The sequence below is a fragment of the Anopheles gambiae genome, chromosome 2 (genome assembly GCF_943734735.2).
Source record: "Anopheles gambiae chromosome 2, idAnoGambNW_F1_1, whole genome shotgun sequence".
NCBI classification, from domain to species: Eukaryota; Metazoa; Arthropoda; class Insecta; order Diptera; family Culicidae; genus Anopheles; species Anopheles gambiae.
The window spans coordinates 68,951,798-68,979,138 of NC_064601.1; the positions used below are offsets into that span (position 1 = coordinate 68,951,798).

The window sequence follows — 27,341 nt, forward strand, 5'->3', positions numbered from 1 at the left end:
TTAGGCCCTTGGTCACTTACTACTGTGAAAGGTCCAATGTAGACTGGATCTATTTTTTTCCTATTTTCATTTTCCAAATATACCTGATCTCCTAAGTTTATAATAAGTGGTACTGTATCTTTATTTAAGGTTTGCTGTCTTTTAATTTTTGCTTTTATCAAATTTTCTCTGGCAATTTCGTTTGATTTTTGGAGTTTATATTTCATTTCGAAATAATATTGGTCAATATTATAAACTGGTTCAATTTTTGTTTTAAATATATCTTGTGGTAAATTCGCTTTTCTACCAAATACTAGTTCGTATGGTGTGTAGTTTGTGTCTGAGTATTCTGTTGTATTGTAAACAAATTCGTAAAATTTTGTCCAATCGTCCCAGTCATCATGATGTTCGTTTGTATAGCTTCTTAGGTATTCGTTTAGACATCTATGATTTCTCTCTAATGATCCTATTGTCTGTGGGTGGTAAGCTGTGCTAAAAGTTTGTTTGATTTTTAAAATTTCTGAGATTTTGTGTAATATTTCATTGTTATATTCTAGTCCTTGATCTGATTTTAATTCTATAAATGTTCCGAATGTAAGGATGAAGTTTTCTACCAATGCCTTGGCTATAGTGTTTGCTTCTTTGTTATGGATAGGTATTACTACGATATATTTCGTTAAGTCACATTGTATGGTTATTGCATACCTGTTGTTTTTGTTAGTTTTTGTTAGAGGTCCTACTGTGTCGATTGAAATTATGTTAAATGGTTTTGTCGGTGTTGTAGTTACAACTGTTTTTTCTTTAGTATGTCTAGTCGTCTTATTAACTATGCATGCTTTACAATTTCGTACGTATTTCTTGATATCATCTTTCATATTTTTCCATTTGTATTTTTCCCTTATTTTCTGGTACAGTCTGTACTGGCCTATATGTCCTCCCGAAGGGGTCATATGATAATCTGAAATTATTCTCAGCCTATCTTTTTCTGTTGTTATCCATCTAGTTGGAGTAAACAGGATTATTTCAAACTTGGTAATGTCTCTGTTGGCTATTTCCTTAATAGTTTGTTGGGAATATTCTTCGAATAAATGATCTTCTTCTGACCATGCTAGCTTATTTCTTCCATATTGTTTCGCGATTTTGCACATTTCTAGAAGAGCAAACTCTAATGCTTGACTTCCATTTACATCATTTCTCAAAAGAAATTTTCCTAGTGCTTTACTGTATGAATGGTTGTATATTATGAATTCAACGTTGTTCTTAATTCTCTGCGTACCTATTTTTAGTACCTTTCTCACTTCTAAAGGTCTATCTGTTTTCCACATCGCGGGGTGATCAGTCCCTGTTGTTGCGATTGGTTCGTCTTTGTTTATATCAGTTTTCTCGTTATTTTTCTTAACCATGGCTCTTGTATTAACCATTAAAATCGTTTTGGATTTTGGTATTGATGCTTTTAGGTCATCCGAGTTAAGGATTATTCTTGATAGTGCGTCTGCTGCAACATTAGCTTTACCTGCTAAATATTCTATTTCAAAGTCAAATTCTTCTAAATCTAGCCTCATTCTAGTAAGCTTAGAAGTAGGATTTTTCATACCAAATAAGTAAGCTAGTGGTCTATGATCTGTTCTAACTATAAATTTTTGTCCATATACATAAGGTTTAAAATAATTAATTGCCCAATGTATAGCTGTAAGCTCTTTCTCGATAATTGGCTTATTCTTTTCCCCTGGTGTAAAACTTTTACTCGCAAATGCGACTGGCAAATCGTTTCCATCTGTTATTTGTGATAACACTGCACCACATGCCATATCCGATGCATCTGTCGTAATAATGAATTGTTTTTTAAAATCTGGATATTGTAAAATTGTGGGTGAGAGTAAGCTTTGTTTCAATGTATCAAAAGCTGCTTGACATTCTGAAGTCCATGCAAACTTAACATTTTTCGTAATCAAATTATTAATAGGTTTAGCTATCTTAGCAAAATTCTGTACAAATTTACGATAATAATTACAAAATGCGACAAAACGTCTTGCTTCATCAGCATTAGTAGGAATCGGGAAGTTTTTAATTGTGTCAAACTTCGCGTCGTCCGGATAAATTCCTTTATCTGTTATTTTATGACCTAAGTACGTTACTTCTGTTTTGAAGAAACAACATTTTTCTGCATTTAGTTTAAGGTTATATTTTCTTAGCCTATCAAAAACTTTACCTAAATTACTGATATGATGCCGTGCACTGCATCCAGTAACTATAATATCATCTATATATACAAATGCTAGCTCTGGTGTTAAACCAGCCATAGCGATAGCCATCATTCTTTGAAAGCTGTTTGGGCTAATGTTGAGTCCAAATGGCATTCTTGTAAACTGATAGTGGCCTGTAGGTGTCGAAAAAGCTGTGTATTTTCTCGAATTTTTATCAAGTTTGATTTGATGAAACCCTGACATCAAATCCAATGTGCTGAAATATTTGGCTCTTCCTAGCTGATCTAGTATCGTGTCTATGCGAGGTAAAGGGAATTTGTCTGGTAAAATTTTCTTGTTCAATTGCCGAAAATCCACTACTAAACGCCATTTCTTTTTTCCTTCACCTGACTTCTTCGGTACTAATAGTATCGGTGAATTATATGATGAAACAGAATGTTCTATAATGTTATTTTTCAACATCTTTTCTACCTGTGATTGCATTTCCTCTGTTTGTGAATGTATTTGTTTATAATTTGGTATATAAGAAGGAATATTATAATAATGGAATAATAAGGAAATTTCCTGGGTATAAAAATTGTTAGTAGAGACCGGTTCATCTTCTAAACAAAATATATCCGAGAATTTTGTGATAAGATTTTCTAACTCTTCTCTTGCTATTTGTGGAATATTTTCTATATGGATTTTGTTATGAATTTTCTGAATTCGTTCCTTAGATGTGTCCAGTTTCTTCTGTAATTGCTCATACTCTCTTAATGGTTCAACTTCTGGTGTATAAGATTTTATGTTAAAAGAAACATCTTTATCTGTGGTATTAATGAATTTGATATACTGATTACGTTTTGAGACTATTGTGTTTCCGCAAAATACCCCTGGTTGGATTTCTTGTGATAAGATGATTGAATCTTCTGTCAAGTTTGGTATACTTATTTTTCGAACTACTTCACTTCGTTTTGGTAAAATATAATTTCCATTTACATTGTCTTCTATTGGATGTGAAATCAATCCGTTATCAGATGAGAAGTATATCATCCAATTAACATAATCAACAATACATCTGTGCTTTATAAAGTCTTTTCCTAACAGTCCGTCAGAAAAAATGGATTCTACGTCTTCTATTATATGAAATTCGTGTATAATGGAATAATCGCCAAAGTGAATTGTTGTCATAGCAGTACCTAAAGTCTCTGATTCATGGTCACTAGAGCTTATCAAAGTTAATTTTTTAGATGTATTGATCTTGCAACCTGGTTTTAATTTACTAGCTTTAAGTACGGATACGGTTGCTCCGGTATCTATGATGAGTGTGCTATAGATTTCCTTTGTAATTTCTATTTTTACTTTAACAAAATTATCTGCATCAGGATTTATGGTGAGTATTGGGTATTTTCCGATGCTTGAGGTTGCCCTAAAAAATTATTCTGTTCTTCGGCTGTTACTGTGTTATGAATAGGCGCTCGATTATTTTGCAAATTGCTATTATTTCTCTGATTGGATTGTACGTACTGATTTCTGTTGGAATTATTTTGTCGATTTGCGTGCTGATTTCTAGTGTTGTTAAAGTTGTTATTTCTGTAGTTATTATTGTTTCGGTTATTGTTATGTCCATATCTTGCGGGTGGGAACCTGGGTGGGTTTTGTGTCTGATACCTATTATTATTATTATTTGAGAATCTATTGTAATTGTTCCTTCCCTGGTAGTTGTTACCATACCCTCTATTGTTCCTAGTAGCGTTTGAATATAAAATTTTTGTCTGTTCATTCTTTCCTTTTTTCGTTCTGTCTTCTAGTTCCAATTTTACTGCTTGATCTATTGCTTCATGCAGGGTTTCGAATTTACTTGATCTCATTATTATTTTGGTTTCGCCATCCTTAAGTCCATAACTCAATGCGCTAATTCCAGACTTAGTTGCTTTTTTCCTGGCTACTTCTGGTGTTATTTCTTCCGCTATGTATGCTTCTTCAAGTTGCTGCGTTAGTTTTTCTATAATGCTTCCGAAATCTTCTATTGTTCCTGTCTGTTTCGTATTATCCATTTTGGATACTACTATTTCTGGTGTTACCTTTATGCTGCATCTGTCTTGTAGTTTGTTAACTATATCTTCTATTGATTTTGGGGCTTCTCCTACAACAATTCGCGCTTTACCTGTCAGACGTCCTAATACTAGCTCTATTATTGTTTCCCTATTCTCCGGCTTCACTATTTTCTTTAATACATTTAAATTTGACACCACACCTTTTAAATCTTTCTCATTACCATCATACTTTGATATGAGAGAAGTGGTGATTTTAATTAGTTCTATAATGTCAGCCATTTTGTCAGATTTAGTCATCATACGTTCTATCTAGTATTTCATACTGATCATACGTTCTATCTAGTATTTTTTCTAACAGCTTTTGCATATTTATGCAGCTTCATCCGTAAAAAATGCATGTGTACGGTACCTTTTTAAATACATTTGTTGTTGTTGCTGCTCACGGTGCTACGTTGTTCCCGGTGCTCGGTGAACTGCTGTCCCTTGGCCCAGGGATCTCTTCTTTCACCTGTCTGTCCGACAGTGAGCAACCGTCCATTCTTGCCTTATTCTTCTCGTCTTCCGCGTTGGGAACGGCTGTTCCAAACCATACCGCTGGTCACAGTGTTTTTACACGTTGAGGTAGGTTCTCATACGCGCATAATTGTTTTTCATAATCGCGGTCAATAGCTGCATTGGTGAACTTACGGTACTTTCCCACAGCCTTTACCTATTTTTGTGGGTCAAATAGCATATCACCTTTTTCGTATATCATTCATTCACTGTTCTCGATTCAATGTTTACGTTGCTACTTTGGTAGCGTAAGCACTTTTAAAGCGTGTTTTTGCGCTTGGTTACGAAGGTGTTTGTAACAAGTTTTCGCTATTTTAACAATGCACAGGGTGATTAGCAGCCCTAAAATAATGTTTAGTTTTAAATCCTGAGTCAGATGATATTCTGTATGAATATTCTGAGTTTGAACTATTGTGAGATCATGGTCTCCTTTTATATTTGTTTCAGGTTTTGCAGCCTTGCCTCCCATTTTGAAAATGATTGGTTTTCACTCGTAGTTCACTATTGTTGGTAATTAATCACTTTCCAAGTCATTTCAGAAGCACTTGCGATTTTTATAAAACGTTTCCACTTTGCACTTTTTGTCCGTGTTTGAGGTTTCATTCGTCACTTTTTTTTTTGCACATCCGAAGATTACAGTTTAAAAGTCACGGTCGCCATGTAATGTGTTTGATGACTGTTACTGTTGCCATGTGGTGTGTTTTGAACTCGCGTTGGTCAGGGTGGCCTTCGTCATCGTTTGCCGAATTAAGTAGAACTGAAGTGGATACTGTTTCGAAGCGGACGTTCGACACTTGATCGTCCAGGCGATCATAGAAACCTTTAGGAGGTTTCCCTTACTGGAAACGTTGGAGTTTAGAGGCCTTACCTTGGGCAGGGGGACATATCTAAACTCTTTAAATGAGAACTCGATAGATGTAGGATGGGCATAGTCCTATCCTGACAGTCCGAACGAATCTGACCTGCCATGATCGGAGTTGGTTTTATTTATACTCTCTATTTTGTGTCAATTATGCTGAATGTCAAGTTTTGAGTTTACATATGGTTGTGCTTATTATGTAAGGTCAGTTCTGGGTTCTGACGCTTACGCGGTGTTTTGTTTCCTACGCTTACGGTTCTGTTTGTACACACGAGGTACGGTGTCTCCGTTGGTTGCTATTATGCAATGTTATTGTTTTTACGCTTTACGCACTTGAAACGTTTTGTGCTGGGTAATGTTTTTTCGCACCTCCTGGGTTGTGTGTCGCTTGTGTGTTTTAAGTGTTTTTGGATAAGGGTTTTTCTGCTGACTTACAATTCCTGACGTAAGGTTATTTATGTGGTTTGGGTTGTGTTGGTATCTTGAGTGGTTGGAATTTGGTCTTTTTGTGTGTTGTGTTGTGTTGACAATTTTGTGTTTATTAAGTGTAATAAGAAATGTGTGTGAACTGATTGAAAACAGTATAGCATGTGCATGTGCATGCTACACATGCTATTATGCGATCCGTTTATTGCTCTATCAAGTTCCGCGCTTTGATTAAGAAGCTCTGCTTTAAGTATTTGAAGGCGTTCTTTGAAGCTATAATTTTTAGTTAAACACGCTTCACTAATTGTTGTTGAATTTAAATGATTTGCAGTCTGGGTGATACGAATATTTGATATATTTTCGGTGTTAATTTGAACAGTTCTGTTCCTAAGAGCCAGAACTTTGTTGTTCATTACCTTATATGTTATATGTACGAAAAAATATGTGACTATGATTAATAAAAAAAAAATCACTAAATAAAGGTTTTTTTGTTTTTTTTTTGGACACAAAATATTTTAATAACTATGCACTTTACTATTAGGCCACTAACTATATGTATATTAAAATTAATTCACTAGCTATAATTACCACTATGACGCTGCGTTTTCCCTACACCACTTATCACTAAAATATTTACCGTTACCAAATTACCCGGGTTAAGAACACCAGCCAGAAATGACTTTATATGCGCTAAATTTTGCGCTTTACCGCTGTCACCAGATGAAACGGTTAGAACTATTTATTATAAATAAAATGCTTAATTTATGCTCCCCAACACCAGAACTTTTATTTCAATTACTACACTTCCGATCAAGCCAAGCACCGACACCAGAATCTCCTTCATCTTTTTACCGCCATCGCCCGTTGGCTCCTTCGATCGTCAACCTTGTCCTCTCTCCATTCTCACGATGATCTTTCTCTCACCTCCTCTCCTATTTCACGGTTCGTGTTCTTTAGCCGCCTGTACGGATACGGCCGCCGTTATCAGCTGTCATCGACGGTCTATATCGTAGCGGCCAAGGTCGCTACACTATCATCCCGCGATCCCCCTCCCCTCCCGGTGCTTTGAGTGAGGAACCAGCCTTTCTTCCGATAAGGTAGCCGTAATCGATCATGCGGGAGGGGGGGTGTTGAGGGGGAGGGGGGGGGGTGTGTGCTCGCCTGCGCGCTTTCGTGGGTGCGTGCTCGCGTGCGCGCGTACGTGCATTCGTGCATGCGTGCATGCGTTCGTGCGTGCGCGTGTGTGTGTGCGTGCTGGAACTCCAAAACTGTTTGATTCTAATGCGTGCATTGTCACCGGCTGCGTCTACACACTCCATGCATTCTTAGAAAACGCACTGCACGCCGCCCGATCGAATACCGCTACCTTCGAGACAATACAACCATTTAATTGGCACCACCATCTTTGCGACCGGTTCTGCTGTTGGGGGTATTAAAAAGACAAACGATCGAAGCAAACGTGCGTCTGAAATGTAGCACATTTCTTTCCAATTCAGCTAGCGGATGCAAGTGGAAACAACATTTTGAATTGAATCCATACAAAAGAGGATTCTGGATTTGTTTATTACGGTGCGCGTATGGTGCTGCACCTGTCCGTCCAGAATCCGGCGGCTTGTTGGCTCTGAGTCGGTATCATGACGCCGAGCGACCGGCACCGCCTTAGAATGGGTTCGGCTCGGTAGGTTAATGTTTTGGTCGATCGCATTCCGTGCATTTGTCGCGTCACAGCGGTAACACGGCAGCAACAAAGATAAGCCAATCTCTTCTTCGGGTGTGGGCTATTATGCTATATTATTCCTCTTCTTCTTATTATTATTATTGGCGTAATGGCCTACGCGATCATGCCGGCCTTTTCAGGACTTGAGTACCACGTAGCCTTGCTACGGCGGACGGTTCATACGCGGTTAGAACCCACGACGGGCATGCTTTTAAGATGTGCGGAATGATGGCGGTGCCGCGGGCCCGCTCCTATCCAGCGGGCAACTTGCATACTGCCACACTGTATCCTGCCCGATGTATACGCTGCAGGCAGGGGGAAGGATGCAGCTCCACAATAAAAAAATACCGTCATGAACACCTTCCTTTCTTTGACCGATGGATCATAACATTCCGGAAGAAAACACATTCGGCGACAGTTGTGCACACACACGCACACTCACACCCATGCGCATACGACTCAGCATATCTGTGCAATCTACAACATATAAAAGGAAAGTCATAGTGTCACATAAACTTAAGCTTTATGTAATTTGGTTTAAGCTTTCGTATGCACGGCCATGGCCACCTGTCTTGCGTGCGCTACTTGGAATTAGGGTTCTGGGCGTTGCACTGCAAACCCTCCAACGTGAACTAGCGATTCCTTAGTCATTTGTACATTGCAGCGATTGAACTCATTGCGCTTTTTTGGTTTGATTTGTGAAAATGCAACTTCATCGCCGCAATGTTTGTTAACGGTTTTTTTTGAGCGCCACAACAGCTCGCGAGCATTGACCACACGCGTGAAAGAGATAGCGCTATGGAGGGAAAAAGCACGGACGACGGCTGACAGCGATTGGCCGTCTGACGCACCAACACATCGAAACCTTCAGCAGCGTGCTCAGGCGAGGGGTAGGAAGCGGAGCCAGGGACGGATAGCTCGAAACGCTGCTCGACAAATTTGCCGTAGGAGGGAAAAAGAAGGCCTGAGAAAATGCGCGAAAGGGAATGATTTCTTCCGTCGCTTTGCACAGAGGGGCTTTGTCTGTTGGGTGTATTTTGTTCAACAAGCCGTAGGTTGCGGCAGTGGCGGATTTAACGGTGGGTGGAATGGGCGATCCACATTACGCCCCGTATTTGTCCAGGCAATATGTAGTATTTTTTGGGAACTTGTTATCCCCCCACCCCCCTTAACAATTTCAACGTACAGTCATTATCCGATATACGCTATCGTACGGGACCGAGCGCAATAGCGTATCTCGAGTTTTCGCGTATAGCGGATTCCTATGGAAAAATAGTTTACACTACCGGTTCAAAGGTTGAACTATATCGCCCCAGAGTTTTGCATTAGAGTTTTTTGTTATAAACAGGTATCTTTTGCACAAACTTAATGCAAAATGCATTAAGAGTACTAAGGAAATTCAAAAAGAGGATAAAATATTTCAAAGATTTAAAATATTTGCAAAAAACAGATGGAGCTGTCAAATTTAGAGGAATCGCGTACTGCGAATTCGCGTATATCGAGTATCGCGTACTGCGGATAATTGCTGTATCAACCACATATCACCAGTATATTGGCCTTTTACGTTTCGGTTTGGATGGTCTTTATCATCATTCCTCCCGATTGTGTGAAGTCTCAGAAATCGTGCGCGCACGTTGATCTGCCTTTACTCCCACAGTCCAATTGTTGCTTTTTTGTTTTCACGGGGTTTTGCTTTACCCCATCCATTCTGCTCTAGTAGTATGGATGAGTCTTGCGGCGTTTCCGTTCCTGAGAATCGATGACAAACCGTTTCGATAGCGCATCCGTGATCGTGTAATGGTATGTGTATAGAATGAAATCAGTTCAGTTCATTGTAATTTTATTTCACATTTTTCATTTGCATTTTGTGAGGGTTTATGCGAGATACAACGTGTTAGTTTTTCAGCGCAGTTTAAGTTGATGCCTAGGCAGTTGTATAGTTTTGTATATGAGGGGGTTTGTAATGGTATCATTTTATATAAATCTAATTTTATCTAATCTACTCTAAATCTAAATCTTAAAACTAATATCTAATTCAAGTCTATTTTTAATGTAGGGAAATTCATGTTAATCAAAGAGGTTTCTAATCATATCAAAATGCGATGCTTGGCTAGTGGTTCGAATATTTATCGTATTGTGATAAGCTATTTCATCTAGGCTTAGCGTATTTCCTTTGTTATATAATTCAATTGATCGAATGCCGTAGGGTTCGTTGAGTACCATCCTTAAAATTTTGTTGAGACTTGCTTGTAGACGCTTACGATGGGAATTTGCGCAGTCATTCCAAATAGTAATTGCGTATGTTATGGCAGGTAATATTATGTTTTTATAGATCGCTAGTTTGTTAATCAGGGAAAGTTTAGATCTTCTATTAATGAGTGGGTATAATTTTTTGGTAAATATTATACATTTAGTTATAAGGTTGTTTATATGATCTCGAAAGAGTAGTTTTTGGTCGAATATTATTCCTAGATATTTAATTGTGTTAGACCATTCGATGGTAGTGTTGCCTATTTTAATATTGTTACCTGTCGGTCTAAGAAGTGCTGTTTTCATTCTATAGGGAAATATTATTGCTTGTGTTTTGTCTTCATTAAGTTTCAGTTTCCACTCCTGGATGTATTTGGTTATAATATTAACACATTTCTGGGCCCTGTTTTTGAGTTCGTTTACAGTTCTTCCCTTAACTGCTATGGCCGTATCGTCGGCGAAGAGAAATAGTTCACAATAATGAGGAAGAGGTGGTATGTCTGATACAGTATCGGACAGAAAGATAGGGCATTGGGTTTTTAACGCACCGTGCACCCGTTGGGCCAAGTTTATGTGTGGTTTGTATGTGTTTGTGTTTGTGTGTGTGTGTGTGTATGTGTGTGTATGTGTGTGTGTGTATGTGTGTGTGCATGTGTGTGTGTGTGTGGATGTATGTTTGAATGTGTATTGATGTGTGTGTTTGTTTCACAAGTAGGTCGTTTCGGATAGATTTGTAAGTAGCTTTTTTGTGTTTTGGGTTAGGTTTTTGGTGTGATAAGCAGGACCACCGCCCTCACGATCAGTGTGTTTTCGATATATTAACAATGTTACGGTCTTCTTTCGCCGTGGTCTTCTGAGGACGACCGGTTGACTTACGCGTTTCGGTTGTCCAAGCGCGTTTCAGTTGTCTAAGCACGTTTCGGTTGTCCGAAGCGCGTTTGCCACAAAAGTGCGCGATCGTTCCATTACGAACTCGATCCTTTTGCGCTTAATGCCAGCAGCAGCCATTCGCTTTTACATATGGCGCTGATAATCGGTACAACGTTTACCTCGACCCATTGTTACTAACATTGCTTGCTTGGACCGTCAAGAACGCGCTGGTTAAAAACTTGGACACGGCTGATCCCGTGCTCTGCCTGCGTTCTACTTCTATACGCGATGAATTACATCGTTGTCGAGCAGCGAAAACATCGCATGGATAAAAACTATCAACGAGTACGCGAGTAAGCGTCTTCCCTTCAAAATCGAGAACAGAATACTGCCGCGCTCATGAAACAAAACGCCCATTGAAAAGAACAACTGCGCGCCAGCTCAATGCACGCACAAAGTTTACCATTCGCACACAACGTGCAACGCAGAGATGCACGAAGGCCTTTCAATGGCGTGCACTGGAGAAACACCTGTGAGAGAATGCCGAGTTCATTGCTATTGTGCGTGTGTCCATTTCGCACCGGTGTCGCATTCACATTCATGAAACAGCACACCTGCGTTTTCGTCCGAGGAACAAGGGCTGCTGTCGATGCAAACTTTAGTTTTTATCCAAGTGTAAACGCACAATGTTTCACATGATAACACACATAATAAGAATAATTTCAACGCAATATGACATCATGGCAAGCTATGTTTTTCAGACACAAACCCGCGCACTTGCAAATACACATTAAAAAGCACACTCACTTTCTACTACTACACACACACACATGCACACACACACACACAAACACACACACACACAAACACACACACACACACACTCACACACTCACACACATACACACACACATACACACACACAAACACGAGTAACGTGGCAAAACAAGTGCACGGTGCATTGAAAAAAAGGGTCCTATCTTAATGTCCGATACTGTAGGTATATCATGAAGAGTGTGGGGGCCAGAATACTTCCTTGTGGAACTCCAGCCGGAATGATGGTGTTTCCAGAGAACTGTTTACCTAACGAGACTCGAAAGGATCTCTGGCAAAGATAACTCCGAATCACTTTAATGATGAAGGTTGGAATTCCCTTGTTGATCATTTTTGAGAGCAGCCCATCATGCCACACGTTGTCAAAAGCTTTTTCAAAGTCTAGCATAATGACAGCTGTGGACCTTGCATGTTGTTTGTTGTGCTCGATAGTGTTGCGCAATCGAACTAGTTGGTGTATAGTCGAGTGACCCGGTCGAAAACCGAACTGTTCGGGAGGAAGGATACGCAGTTCATCAATTATCTCTCTCAATCGCCAATGAATGAGTTTCTCGAAAAGTTTGCCTAAAGCCGCTAGCAAACTGATGGGTCTGTAGCTCGCTGGTTTTGTCGGGTCTTTCCCCGGTTTTAGAATAGGAATGACTTTGGCGCATTTCCAACATTCTGGGAAATAGCCAAGCTCCATGCACCTCGAAAATAAATTTGCCAATAGTTCTAAAGCACGTGTGTTTAGCTTTTTGAGGAGTAGGTTGAAGATGGAATCAAAGCCTGGTGCCTTCATATTTGACAATGTTCTCAGCGTAGCTTTAACCTCGTTAACCGTTATTCTGGTATATTATGGGATATTTATCGTTGGTTCATCAAGACTACGAACAGTAGAAAGAACAGAAACTTCACGGTGACTGTTAATGTTATTTCCAATTTCATGAGCACTAACGAATTGTTTAGCAAGTGTGTCGGTTTTTCCTGTAGCCTCTATCAGCGTTTGACCATTGACGGTAAGCGGTGGAATCGGTTTTGGTTTTTTTGCACAAACTTTGGCTATTTTCCAGAAAGCATTAGAATATGGTTTAAGCTTTTCTAAATGGTTTGCAAAGTTACGGTTGCGAATCTCATCAACTTTGAAGGAAATTAATCTACTTAGAAATGACGCTTGCTGATTAAAAATGATATTTCCGGTTCGCTGATGTTGCCGTCTCAACATATTTCTCTTACCGATGAGTTGCTTAGTCTCTGTATCGAGTTGGATTATCTTGTTCCTGATTATAACTTCAGGTATACACTCTTTTTCAGCAGTCTTTATGGCCCTTTCTAGAGTTTCGATAGCCTCATCGATGTCGGAAGTTGTTTGTACTTCCGTGCTAGCGATGTGTAGGTCAATAACTTGACCGAATCGAGCCCAGTCAGCTTGATGATAGTTGAAACGCTTTGTTGGTGGATGTATAACTGCGCTGCTATCGATTTCGGTCAGTACCGGAAAGTGATCCGAATTTAAGTCATCAATTGTTATCGGTTTGCTGATAGTGGTATTAGTTATGAAAAAATCAATTATACTCGGGTTTCCTCGGTGTGGGATATGGGTGTAGCTGTCTGGGTATTCAAATGTAAAACTCCCGAGTAGTGATAATTCTGAAAGTATTGCTCCATTTGTGTTGTTTTTGACATTACCCCAAAGTGTGTTTCGAGCGTTCAGATCAGCTCCAATTATCGTACGGGTATTGGTATTAAGCAATGTTAGGAGATCTTTTTTGAACAAAGATGCCGTACCGCTGGAAGGCGAACATTGTTTAGGACAGTAGGCCGATATTAGATTAAATTTTCCAGTTAGCCCTTCAATTTTAATACCTATTGCCTCGATGACGCTGGTATTGAAATGTGGGAGTAAACTATGTTGAATCGATTTCCTGATTGCAATCGCTACTCCACCTCCTCTTGTTTCCCCCGGCCGATCGAGTCTGTGTATGATAAAGTTTCCGATGAAAAGGTTCAGATCCGGTTTAAGAAACGTTTCCACCAGAAGTGCAATGTCGATGTTCTGTTGGTGAAGAAAGTCATTCAGTGGTATAGCTTTGGCTTTTACCGATTGGGCGTTCCATATTATAATTCTTAGCTTATCCATAGGTGATGATAAGTTCACCTAGAACGGCGATTTGATCGGCCTTTGTTTTGCAGGCACGGAGCTTTGAACTCATTTCTTTAAAAATTTGCAAGAGTGTAGTTGTGTCGTGTAAGTTTTCGTTTACAGTGGGTATCGGTTCAGGAGCCACTTTCTGTGCGTCAATCAAGCGTTGAGCCAGGTTGTACTGGAAACCCGGCGGCACTTGCATGGCGTGGTTTTTTTGAGGCAATGCGGAACTGGACGGAACAGAAGACGGCATGCCTGCGGAGGGAAAATGCACTTGTGAGGAGAGATCCGGAGGAGGAGCTCTTGGTTTTTCGGCAGCAGTATGGTGTCTGTGGCCGCGTTCATTCGCCAGTTTGCGTATTTGTTGATATTTGGCACGCTGGGGGCATTCCACATCGCGCGCTCGATGATTGGCTCCGCAGTTGGCACATTTTGCAACTGTACTTTGAGGATTGTTTGCGTTACAAGTGTCAGTAAGGTGGGATTCCGCGCAGATCGCACAACGGGGAAGGAAGCGGCAGTTACGGGTGCCATGTCCGAAACCTTGGCATCGCAGACATTGGGTTGGACCTTTGTGGCCGCCTCGGTAGGATTCCCACTTGATGATTACCGATTGGATCGTTCGTACAGCTTGAAGCTTGTTCATTGAACACGAGCCTCGTTTGAAGTGGGCAAGATAGAGCTGTTGATGGTAATTTTGGTTTGTTTCATCTCTTCTCTTGATGCGATGAACTTCCGTTACCTCTAGCTTATAGCTGATTTTAAGTTCATCTATGATATCATCTATTTCCATTAGTGGGAGACCTCGAATGACAACTTTGAACGGTCGATCCTCTTTCAAATCATGCGTGAAGAACTCAGCTTTTTTGCTTTCGAGCATGTTGATTATTGTACGATGATCAGCAAGATTTTTTGCGAAAATCTTGGTTCCTATACCACTGAGTTGAAATTCAGCGTATAGATTTCTAGCTTGCAGCTCCGGGCGTAGGGAGGCAAGAGACAGAGATTTAACCACAATAGGTGATAATCTTGTATTGGTTTGTGTGGTTTGCTTCGGGGAAGCAGATGTTGAGGCACCATCGTTGACGATGGGTTGAGCGTTTTGGACGCGCTTTTGTCCTTTGCGATGAACTTCGAAGAATTCACCAGTATCCATACTAGTAGTGGTAAGAGCCTCTCTTTCTTCCACACTGTTTACCACATTTATTTTGGAGCGTTTTGAATCTCTCGAACTCTCGCTGTTCGATCGCGATCGGTTTTGCTCATTCTCTTTTCCTCTGTCTCTTCTCTTCATTGCGCCAGGCCAAATGGCACACACACATACTATCTCGAAGTTGCTATTGTAGGTGTTTGTCGTACGCGCGCAGCAACCGAAAAACACGTCCGATCTGTTCGACAGCTCGTACGCAACTCAGAATGAAATCAAAAGCTTAAGCTGCAACAAAATAATGGATGGAGTATATAAGAGTGGGTGGGTGGGTGGTGGGGGCAGGAGGGTTCGAATCGCTGGCTACCCGTTTGGCAAAGAGTAACTCATTTTAATGCCTCTCGCTACCCCTGGCCCTAGTTTTAAAGGAATCATGCGACACACTCGCACTCCACTACCCCATCCCATGGAAAAACGCTCCCACCATCGAGGTGTTGACCAAAATTTCGCTGTGTGCATGAGACACACACTCGCACTCCTCCAGCCCTCCACAGCTGAACGCTCCCGCCGTTGCGAAGTTGCGAGAATTTTTGCTCTGAGCGTGAGACCCTGAAGCGCAAGGGATGACACTATGTGTAAAGACGATCATAATTCGATATGGTCAAAATGCGTCGATTGTAGTTTCATTTATCTGGTAATGATAATTTCACTTCATCAAAATTTTAAACGTTAGCAACTAGGCTGATAACAATATTTGAAATGTATATCAGAATAAAATCAATTCATTTGAAGTAAAATAAATTCCATTATACTTTATTTTGACTACATGATCAACACTTGTACATAGTGCCATTTACTTTGTGTTCTTCACTCTCGCGCTGTGTTGTGATCGTTCGAAACTCATCGCCAGAACGAATACAAATCTCATTTGGGAAGGATTGGTGCCGGTAGATGCAGCGAAAATTATTAAATGATAATAGAAAAGTGGTTAAGTAAATCGTGAAGGATGTCAACGCAGGCGTAAATGCAGTATGTTTTGTTACATGATCTACGGGTAAGTGCATGCATAAGAAGAAGAATCTTCCAAATGATGTTTGTGTTCTAACAATCGTACTGCTTTTAATGTTTGTTTATTCTACTATTATTTTCCATCACACCTAGCTATTTCATTGCCAAAGCTCCTGATAACAGATCAAAGCAGATGGATCGGGCTTACAGAGTCGCCATTTAACTTAAAATATCTTCGTGATCGGTAAGTTTTAAATAGTCCTAGTTTTGTTCACCATTCTAATGCTCGATTTATCTTTCATTCCTTAGGAAAACGCATCAAACAGCAAGTGTTTTTCTTCCAATAGCACGCGCCATCGGTGGAGCAAGCAGCCACCCACCGGGCACCAGCACTCAGAGATCGCTTGAATACGCGCTTGAAAAAGAACTTGAGTTGGCGAAATTATTCAAGTGATCCGTCGGGTCCCGAAGCCGAAGTAAACCCGAAGCCGAAGCAAAACCCGAACGGGGTTCGGCACGATCCTTCGTTTAATTAGCCCCCTCCCCCTTTTTTGCCAGGATTTCTTTCCAAAATGATACAGTGCGAACCATTATATCAACATGATTCGATTTATTGAATATTTTATATAACATAAATACACAAAAAACACAACACATGCACAATAACCACTGCACTTAATTCTAAATTAACGCACATAATTTAACAAACACTTTTTACACTCGCACAGAGAAAAATTAGCACAACACTTTCTGCTCCTCATCGCTGTCGCACCTAGTTCTCGCTGCACTGTACGGCCCACCATCTCCAACACCACGACACAGCCACAGGTTTTGTTGTCTCCGTTCGCCGTGAACCACACATGAAATGGAAGAAAAATGATATTAATTAGAAGGGGGGATGTTGGTTGAAAATTTTAATCACTTTTACTTACCTCAAATTAAACAAAACTCTATTTTTTACGGGGTTTATCCGCTGACTACCAAGCGCTGAAACACCACACAAGCACCAACCTCACTGGACTGAAAGTAAAGCCTACTGCGTGAATGTGTGTATGCGCTTCTGCCAAGCCAACCGCGCCGTACTGCGTGTGTAGCCAAGTGCGTGTGTGTGTATATTTGCACCACTGGACACAGAACACAAATCTCACCGCAAAGCAGAGCGTGTGTCGCCAAGTGTATGCATGTGTGTATTTGCACCACTGAATTCTGAACGTCCGCCGCACCGCACCACACAGCGTGTATCGCCAAGTGCGTGGCTGTGTGTTGTATCACCGTGGTGTGGCCAAATGTGTGCATGTGTGTACTTGCTCCACTGAAAGCCGGTATCGCACCAGATTTCGGGTGTCGCCTTGTGCGTGTGTGTGTTATTGTCACAGCACACTCGTTCGTCTTTTTTTTTTCGTTTTTTCGCTTGAGCCACTCGATTTCGTTCTTCGCTGATTTTGGCAGCGCACGAAGGGGGTTCGGTTTCAACTTCCAACAACAACAACCACACGAGGAGGCTCGGGGACACTCATCAGGGGAAAATCGCTCAAATTAGAGCGAGAGACAGATAGAAAAAGTGAAAGGGTAATATAAAATCTTCGGCTTTTGACTGTTGGGCAACGTTTTGATCGCCAGTACGCGCCATCAAGAATTGAAATATTCCCGAATAGCTCTGTGAATAAAAAACTGCACATTTACTGTCCGAATTTCCTGGAATTTTTTGATCGGCGTACGCTCGCGGGAATGGTGTGTTCCGTTGAGGGAAGGAAAGAAAGGGTGGGAGCGAGGATTAACCAAAAACGCGGCATTGAGAATGAGGGGAGGTGTGCTCAGCGCTCACGCTGGGACACTCACGATGCATGAAATAAAATGTTAACAAGCATCGATTTCAAGCATGCATGTCGCGCGACATTTTGCCAAGCGGGTCGGATGTGATGTGATAAGATTTAAAATTGGATTGTCGAAGTGCAAGTGCAAATCACGGTGTCATTTGAATTAATTGATATTCAGTTTATTGAAGTGTGTTTTTCAAATTATTCAATTTGCTATCAGGTAAGTTTTATACAGCACTGGCTGCAAATTGGTTAATTTATTAATTATTAATAATAGTCTCCCATAGATTGTCTGCTATGCCTACCACATACAATCCAAACTATGAAAATTCATTTCCATGGTGTTCTCCTGACCCGAAGGACGTATATGCGGCGGTTTGCAAATGGTGTAACAAAAAAATAAAAATCAACACTATGGGTAGAGTGGCTTTGGTTAGTCATGAAAAAAGCAAAGCACATCAACATAATGTGTTGGTTCGAAAAACTAACCTTCCGATCAGCCATTTTTTACCAAGTAAGTGAATAACCGTTTGGCGGTAGTTAAGTTTTAATTTTTGGTTTTTGGTATGTGTAAAAGTTATAACGTGTTTAGAATCTTAAAGTAACAAACTTAGGATGGTGTTCCATATGGTAGCATTAAAAAGAGTGTTTGCAGCCGATTAACCCTTTCCGACCGATGCTGATTTTCATTAACTTTCCGTTCCACCAGCATCATCAACGCAAGCAGTTGATTTTGAACCAAATATGCTGCAGAAAAATTAAGTTTTTTTTTGTATTACGATTTAAACTCTTCCCAGTACATCAATACTATTATGTGTGCGATGAGATTTTTGCCAACCGCAATAATTCTTAGAACAAGATTCTTCGATCTGCGCTTCGCTGCTATTCTTGTGAGTATTACAGTTCTTGACGATGATTGTTGTTACTCCCGCAAAACGCTAATGCCACGGCATACGGAAATGATTACTGGTGATTCTTGGTGATTACGTTGGTACGCGTTGGTGTTGCCGGCGGAACGGAAAGTTAATGAAAATCAGCATCGGGTGGAACGTGTTAACACTTAGTTTTGCGATAAAAAAAAGTTCAACAAATTGTGTCCCATTTTTATATATGTGTTCGGTTATAAATTCAATATTTTTATATATTTTTGAAATTGTTAAAATCATTATTACATGACTGAATATTAAAAAACGAATTAGGGATGTATCATAAGACACTTTCTTAAACAAGTTTTTGTAATAATTCATGTATTTCAAAATAATCTAGAAGTACATATAACATATTCCAGTAGGGGTCTTAGAGAAATATGTTTTGATGACGATTTTTTTTAAGTTCTTCAAATTGTATTAAAGGTTTTATGAATTTTACAAGGATCAGCCTGTAATTTTGAAAAATAATCATTTTTCCTAAAAATAATTTTGTCTCAGAAGTTTTGATCGTTTTAAGAATACAGACCAAAATGTGCAAAAAGGTTTACAAAAATTAGTTTAAAATTGCCTAACAGCCTTACCCATGAAGTGAATATAGATTCAAAGCTAATCCGATCAGACAAAAGCCAGATCAGATCACAAAAACCTCAACAACGTTATGAATGTAATCATAACCTGATTTTTTTTTATCCCAACACCCACTTCACCTAGACCGCTATAAAGGCGCCCACAGCCAGCCGTTTGTTTGTGTATTCGCAATGTATTTTATGAGTATAAATAATGGCTGGATGTTGCTGATATTTTATTTACAAGAATTAGTAAAGAATTTGTGATGCTGGTTGTAGCATGTATAAAAGGCGATCTTTACTTGTTTTTTTTTTTAATAATAAGTCATGCAATAATGGTTTTAACATTTTAAAAATATACACTGATATGCGGAATAAAATATTCTGCAAATTATATATTTACAGCAGTGTTCTCCAACCTTTGTAGGATCGCTGACCTCTTGGCTGTGATAATACATTTGATGCGGCCCACATCTTATTTTCTATACATAGTCCAAAGTTTTTAAGCATTAGTTTAACATCATAAGATCGCCTTAGACATTGCGTGAAAGTAATGTGCAATTTTATATGTTTTGCTATATTTCATTTAACATTTATGAGAATATGGCCAATCACACTCCAAAAGAAAGAATATTCAATTATAAAACATATTAAAATATAGAATTAAAAACATTTCGTTTGAATTCTCCGCTGACCATTATTGTTTCACCGTGAACAAATCTGGGAGTCGCAAGGAAATGCATTAGATTTATTAATCAAATATGATTTCTAGTCTACATAGTTGGGGAATTTAATTTCCTTTCTTTTGGTGTACAACAGCCATATTCTAATAAAAATGTTTTGAAATACAGTCGAAAACCCTAAAATTTCACGTTCAATTTCACTTTATTCTATACGTAACTGTTAAAATTATTGTCTTGATTGTGGGAAAACAACTGCACTATGTGTATGGCAATAAGCAATTGTTAGAAAAAAAAAATTTTTCGCGGACTGTTAATGCTGCGGACCACAGGTTGGAGACCACTGATTTACACTTATGGTAGTTGGTGTATAACCCGATAACTAGCAATTAATTTACACTCTCACGAATTCTGTAACTTAAGCTTAATGGTTAAATCTATATAGTGTTGTAAATAATGGTAGCGCTATGTACGCAAAAATATGATTATTTGATTTTTAAGAGAGCTCTTTTCTTCTTTTTTATAGATCCAATCGTTGGTAATAACTTGTTGTCGTCATCTCCGTCACTTCCTTCACTTTCCACTGCAATGGCTACCCATATCACAGCTTCAGATTCTTCCACGAACGCTGATAATCAACACTCTAAGGCTTCCAACGTCTTGAACAGATTCATGATAAACGAGCAAGTTACAAGTGCTGAAATTGTGTGGGCTCTGGAAACTATTGCCACTCATAACTCCTATCGCAGTGCTGGGGCTAACACTAATTTGTTCAAGACAATGTTTCCGGACAGCCAAATTGCTGCCAAGCTCGAGAAGGGACGCACAAAACTTGCGTATCTAATAACGTTTGATTTGGCACCTTATTTCACAAACGAAATATTTAAGCAACTTGATGTATGTTCCGAAATAGTAACTGGTTTCGATGAAACATTGAACAAAGTTTCACAGCGCCAACAGATGGATGTTAGTGTGAGATTTTGGAATGAAAATAAGGAACAGGTAGAATGTCGATACATTGGATCAGCGTTTTTAGATTCTTCTCGTGCAGTCGATCTCCTTAACGGATTGAAACAGTGCACAGAAAAAAAGCCTGCTCTACTAAATAATGTGATTCAGCTAAGCATGGACGGGCCGAATGTAAATTGGCGTTTAATGAAGGACTTAAGTGAAGAACTTCGAAATCTGCGTGGGGTACCATCTTTTGATTTGTTAAACATAGGTAGTTGCGGCTTACATGCTAATCATAATGCTTTTAAAAATGGCATGGAGCACACTGAATGGAACATTGATGAGCTTTTGACATCCCTCTATTATTTGTTCAAAGACTTTCCGTTGCGCCGTGCAGATTATAAAGAAACTACCGGATCCAATTTATTCCCCCTGAAATTATGTCCTGTTCGATGGATTGAAAATTTGAATGTGGCTGAGCGCGCTTCTAAAATGATTCCTCATTTGAAAGTCTTTGTGGCTGCAGTCAAAAACCAACGTGACAAAAAACTCAAGGAAGGTCACCATTCTTTCAAAAGAAGTTTTGCAGCAGTTGCTCAGTCTAGGCCATTCGCTGTAATAGAAAAGGCCATTTCTGATGAAATGTTGACCCCAAAACTTGCCTTTTTTATTTCATCAGCTGGATTTGTAGAACCCTTTTTGCGAGAATTTCAATGTGATGCTCCTATGGCGCCATTTTTGTTTGATGAATTAACTTCACTTACCCATTCTATAATGAGTAAGGTTTTAAAATCGGAATGCCCAAATGTAAAAGTTAAAGCGATCACCGATATCGAGCTCAAAGATAACAACATTCTACCGACATCGCAAATTGATATCGGTTTTGGAGTCAAAGCGGCAATTAAAACAATAATGGCACGTGGAAAAATATCTGAAAAGATTATCCTACAGTTTAAGAACGATTGTAAAGCTTATTATATTGCCTTTTTGACAAAAATTGGTGACCGTTCTCCACTATCACACAGTTTTACACGATATATCTCATGTATAGATCCAGAGACCTCAACAAAATCGCTTGATATTGCCTTGAAACGGTTGGAGTACTGCCTGGATTACATGGTCCAAAGAGAACATTTAACGGGTAATGTAGCTGACAAAGTTCGTCAAGAATTCACAAATGCGGTGGAAATTTTGAGCATAAAGTCATCTCTAGCTGCCTACAAGCGACATGAATGTCGACTAGATAATTTTTGGTTTAAAGTTCTTGCGGGTTCGGGAAAAGAATTCTCAAAGTTAAGAATTAAAAAAAAAAAAATTATTTCTATCACATGGCAATGCAACTCTGGAGCGAGGATTTTCTATAAACAAAGAGTGTCTGATTGTTAATTTAATTGACGAAAGCTTAGTGGCACAGCGAATAGTGTACGACGCTATTTTGAACGCTGGTGGGGTTTTAGGGGTTGAAATAAATAAATCACTCGTCCAGTACGCTCGAAACGCGCATGGACGATACGTCGAGAACCTCGAGCAAAAGAAGAAGGAAAGGGCAAAAACGGACGATGCCAGTGCTAGAAAAAAGACAATGCATCAAGCACTCAAGGAGTTAGAATCAGTAAAAGCCAAAATTCTCGCAGATGCTCAAAAAGAGGTAGCATTGATTGAAGAGAAAATGAATAATTTGAATAAATAAGCTGTTCAGCAATCTTATAAAAACGTTTATATTGCTTAATAGTTTCATTTTTAAATAAAAGATTAGGGTTATTGTATTTAATTCTTGTTTATTTTTCTCTCACTGTTCAAATGCGAAACTAGAACTCATCCATCGATATCCGAAAAAATACAAATAAATCTCATAGCTTGTTCAGAATAAATTCAGATCTTTTTGTATGGAAAAATTTGCCAAATAAAAAGCGTTCATTCAATCATTAACAGTGAATCAAAGTTCAACCAGTGAAGTCAGTCTGTATTATGAAATATATCGATAACATGTAGCTTTGCACTTTCTTACTAATTACAGACAAAGTTATAAATACTATTAGAGTTATCTATAAAATTGTTTAAAAAAGCCTTGAAAATTTAGTATCGCACAAGGCTATCAACTACGGGTAAATGAAGTGAAATTAACCGGGAAAATCCCTAAAAAATCCGGGAAAACCCGGGAAAAAACCGGGAATTTCAAATCCTGCTTCGAGTGGCCACCCTGCTTAAATAATATTGAAACTTACCCGTGCCTTAGAAAATTATGATGACAAACATTATAAATAAGCGAAAGGCCACGGGAGTGACAAAATGCTGACAATTTTTTCAAAATGTGAGCTTTTGTCACTTTTTTCAGCTTTTGTCAAAATTTTGTGACCTGGAGCAGCCAGGAAAAAAGGTTGACAAAAGTTGACAAAATTTGACATTCGTGAAAAAACGTAAACAAACAGCTATTTGGCGCAGTTGTGACCCATTGTTATGATAATAATGCTAAAATGCATGATTATAATTGATTTATGTACCTAGTTAGTGCTTCTTAAACAAAATATCGATGATATTCAGATGTTGGAGCTTTTTGTCGCTCTTGTGTATGTTTTTGGTGCGGCCACGAGAAAAGCTCTTTTTTGCAGTTGACAAGCAATTTTGACAAAGTTGAAAAATTTTTCAACATTTTTTCAGCTCCGTGACCACGCGCTAAATGAATACAACTATGCTTTTGGAAAAGTGTGGAGAAGAGGAAAAAATCCTGTTGTATCGGATGGAATGGTGGTTAGGATAGAGTTGCCAAATAGGGATTGGGATGATAAATGTATTGCCACCAATTTACATTAAATGTTTTGATGCGATAGTTCTACCCGTTGGCGAGGAGTGTTATTTTTGACTTTATAAACGTGTAAACTAGTGGACGATAATTCTATTTCAGAAATATGGTCCTTTGCAGAAAGCTTAAACATCATCTCTTTCGACTCATACTGCATACCAACGACAGCAAAAGAAGAATGTGTCTCTAGCTTCCACAAACTGGCAAATACAATTTGTGTCACTAAGAAACCATTGGTTTCTAAAATTGGCTTTTAAGCCAAAGTCGGCTCTAACTTGCAAACCAATACCTTTAGGCATCAACTGCGGATAAGTTGGAGCGAGAAATGAGCTGGTTGGTTTTTAGCTTTTTTATGTGTTGAAATTCCTTGCATCTTATTATTACCTGTTCCATACATCTGTTGCCTGACTTACAAATACCTTTTAAAATCTATAAATGATTTTCAAAATCTTATGCGGATATATCATCTACCGCTCCAAAATTATCTATATCATCATAAATATGTCAAAGGCCATGTACATTAGTAGTTAAATTAGTTCTACCACAAAAATCAGCAATTTTTTTTTACGTACAATAAATATACATTAATCTTTTGGGCCGGTCTGGTGGTACAGTCATCAACTCGTTCGACGTAACAACATGCCCGTCATAGGTTCAAGTTCCGAATAGACCGTGCCGCCTTAGGTAGGGCTGACTACCCTGCTATGGTAACAATAAGTCACTGAAAGCCAAGCTCACTTCACTAGTGGGGTACAGGCAGGCCTTGACCGACAGCGGTTGTTGTGCCAAAGAAGAAGAAGAAGAAAACATTAATCTTTTACCAACCGACCAAAGAGGTTTGTGATGATTACTGGAAAATATAATGATAGAACAAAAATAAAGCAAATAATGACTAAATGCTTCCTCCCACATAAAATTTCGATACAAAATTATAGTAACTTAATGTAAAAATGTACGGAACTCTGCCGCCTTCCACAATTTCATAAATTCAACGTGCTATCTTCTATTGAACTCTACTGGAAGCTGTGTCGCTATTTAAAAAAAATGAAACTGTTTCTATGTGTGCTTCGGGCCATTTGGGGAATTTGGTAAAATTGTGCTCAAGAAATCCTGTTGCTATTTTTTTTTTTGAAATGCCCAAATCCGATTGATGCATGCGTTCTGCTATGATTTTATGGTCTATAATGTTAAAACCCACCACATCTTTCAAAGGTGACTTCCAACTTTTGTGATGTTCCTTATCCGTCCTGATTTTAAAGCTTTCCTCAGTCCGCAATTCAGCATCCAAATCATCAAAAATTACTTTTTCCCTTCGTGTACTCCCACGCATGTACATTTATGGCAGCTGTGTTTGCCAACGTAGCTTATGGTAGCTGAAATGAAAACAAAATCGGTTTTAAAATTTACATAAATTGATGTTTGTTGCTTTTTATACTACATTTATTACTACACTTACCTTGGGCAAAGCAGAGGGCGGGTAAATTAGCGATAAACATTTAAAGTTTAACGCCCACCGTCTTGTCACCGAACCGCAAGCCGCTTGATTGAATCTTGTTTACTTTGTCAACGAGAGGCCGCAAAAATCCTTCCACGTGATCCGGTTTGGTGAATAAGCCACTTTGTTTTTGTACCTGTGAAGTGCCAAAAAATAAAAATAATAAATAAAATAAAATGACCAAGCTAATGAGCTAATGATAATATTTTATTTTCCTACCCCAGACAGTCCATAATGTCTTCCGTCCATAGTGACTCGCTAAAGCGGGATCTCGCGTTCATAACTGATTTTAACTAACACTAATGAGGTGGGAGCGTACATACGTGGGGGAGGTTGGTGGCGAATGGAAGATTGTGAGTGTGGGTCTCACGCTCAGAGCAAAAATCAGCAATCACCGCAACAGTGGGAGCGTTCAGGAATGGGATGAGGTGGTGGAGTGCGAGTGTGTCGCATGTAGTGATGGGTCAAGTAGCACAGTGCTACCACGCACGCACATCACATCAATATGTGCGGGCACACTTGCACACTAAACAAAATTGTGGTACCACTTTTGTGCAACCGCACAATTTTGTGCAACCGCACAATTTTGTGCAACCGCACAATATTGTGCAACCCCGTCAAACATTGCGAGGGTTGCAAGTGGTATCTTCTTCTTCTTCTTCTTCTTCTTGGCACAACAACCGCTGGCGGTCAAGGCCTGCCTATACCCACTAGTGAAGTGGGCTTTCAGTGACTTAAGCAAGTGGTATCATCTGCTCGAAATCTTAAGATATTTTAAAAATATTTTAAGATTTTTATTTTTTATTCATTAATTATTGTTTTGCTGTGTTATTTGTCGAAAAGATCACTATTTACATTTTTGTGGATTTTTTCAAAATAAAATCTCAAAATTTAGGTGTTTAGTAAGCTATAATTTGCAATGTTATACATGCTCTCGGGGTGTTTTAATTATAACTGCTAAAACTAGCGTCGAAAAAACTGCCTAGGCTCGCAAGCTCTTTAATGCGAGGGCTCTGGGGCGGTGAACTTGTATGGCATGCGAGCCCTCGCGCGCCCTCGCAAGTCGCTGTCAATTGCATGGCCGGACAGCACAATTTTGTGCTATAGCACAATTTTGTGCTATAGCACAATTTTGTGCGCGCACTATTTTGTGCTAAGACGCAATTTTGTGCGCAAGCAATTTTGCGGCAGAGCACAATTTTGTGGTAGAGGACAATGTTGTGGTAGAGCACAGTTTTGAGCTATAGCACAATTTTTGGTGTGCACAGTTTTGCGCAACTGTAGTAAGTGTGTTACCACATTGAATGTGCGGTTCTACATTCTCGTGCTACGTCGGTTTGGTTCTGCGGACAGTTTTTGTGATGCCCTTTTTTCAATTGAGCCCATTTGTTGGGCTAGGCACGAAAAATGTGCTGCACATAAACAGTATACTACGCACAGTGTTGTTGTAACGCGTTATTGGTTTCTTCTGTTGTTAAGAATTGTTAAAATATTAAGAATTTGAATATAAAATACAACATTTTATTCACTGTGGCTAAATGAAATCACCTCCATCAAATCGATGACATTAAAGATCATGTTACTGCTGTTGTTGTATGTTTTATTCTTCTTCTTCTTCTATTTGGCGTAGCGTCCTACGCGGACTTTCCGGCTTATACAGGCTTTCGAGACTTTATTCTTTATCACGCAGCAAGATAGTCATTCCTTGCTACAAGGAGACGGTTGTAGGCTTGAACCCATGACGGGCATGTTATTGAGTCGTTCGAGTTGATGACTGTACCACGGGATTTATATGTTTTATTCTTATATAATATCATTACATATTAAGTCCATGATACTTGAAATGATTATCACTTAGGGGCGCTCCCGTAGTTCACTCGAACGACTTAATAAAATGCCTGTCATGGGCCCGCTGCGCAAAGCGATTGAAAAATTCTCAAACTAAAACTGCAAACATATTTCACAGCTCATGGCTGTGAAATATTTCGCATTCAAAATTGTTGCAAAATTTTAAATGAAATATTTCGAAATTTTCAGCGCTGAAATTTTAGGATTGAAATATTTCTTCGATCGGAATCCAAGCGTTTTCCCTGACA

The 27,341-nt window shown here is 39.2% G+C and overlaps 1 protein-coding gene and 1 long non-coding RNA gene across 2 annotated transcripts; both read left to right on the plus strand.

Moving 5' to 3' along the window:
• Positions 1–15,784: 15,784 nt before the first annotated feature.
• On the plus strand, positions 15,785–16,382 carry LOC133391198 (uncharacterized). The gene is made up of 3 exons (XR_009764674.1): positions 15,785–16,053; positions 16,161–16,251; positions 16,317–16,382. It is a non-coding gene; the product is annotated as an uncharacterized LOC133391198 (long non-coding RNA).
• A 1,823-nt stretch (positions 16,383–18,205) lies between these two features.
• On the plus strand, positions 18,206–22,608 carry LOC133391195 (uncharacterized). The gene is made up of 2 exons (XM_061642996.1): positions 18,206–18,338; positions 20,526–22,608. The coding sequence occupies exons 1-2, from the start codon at positions 18,239–18,241 to the stop codon at positions 22,334–22,336; spliced, it is 1,911 nt and encodes a 636-aa protein (XP_061498980.1). The 5' UTR covers positions 18,206–18,238; the 3' UTR covers positions 22,337–22,608.
• Positions 22,609–27,341: the final 4,733 nt, after the last annotated feature.

Coding starts and splice junctions, on each gene's coding strand:
- LOC133391195 (XM_061642996.1), top strand. CDS start 18,239: ATGGGTAGAGTGGCTTTGGTTAGTCATGAAAAAAGCAAAGCACATCAA. Junction 18,339..20,525: donor GATCAGCCATTTTTTACCAA/GTAAGTGAATAA, acceptor TCTTTTTTATAG/ATCCAATCGTTGGTAATAAC.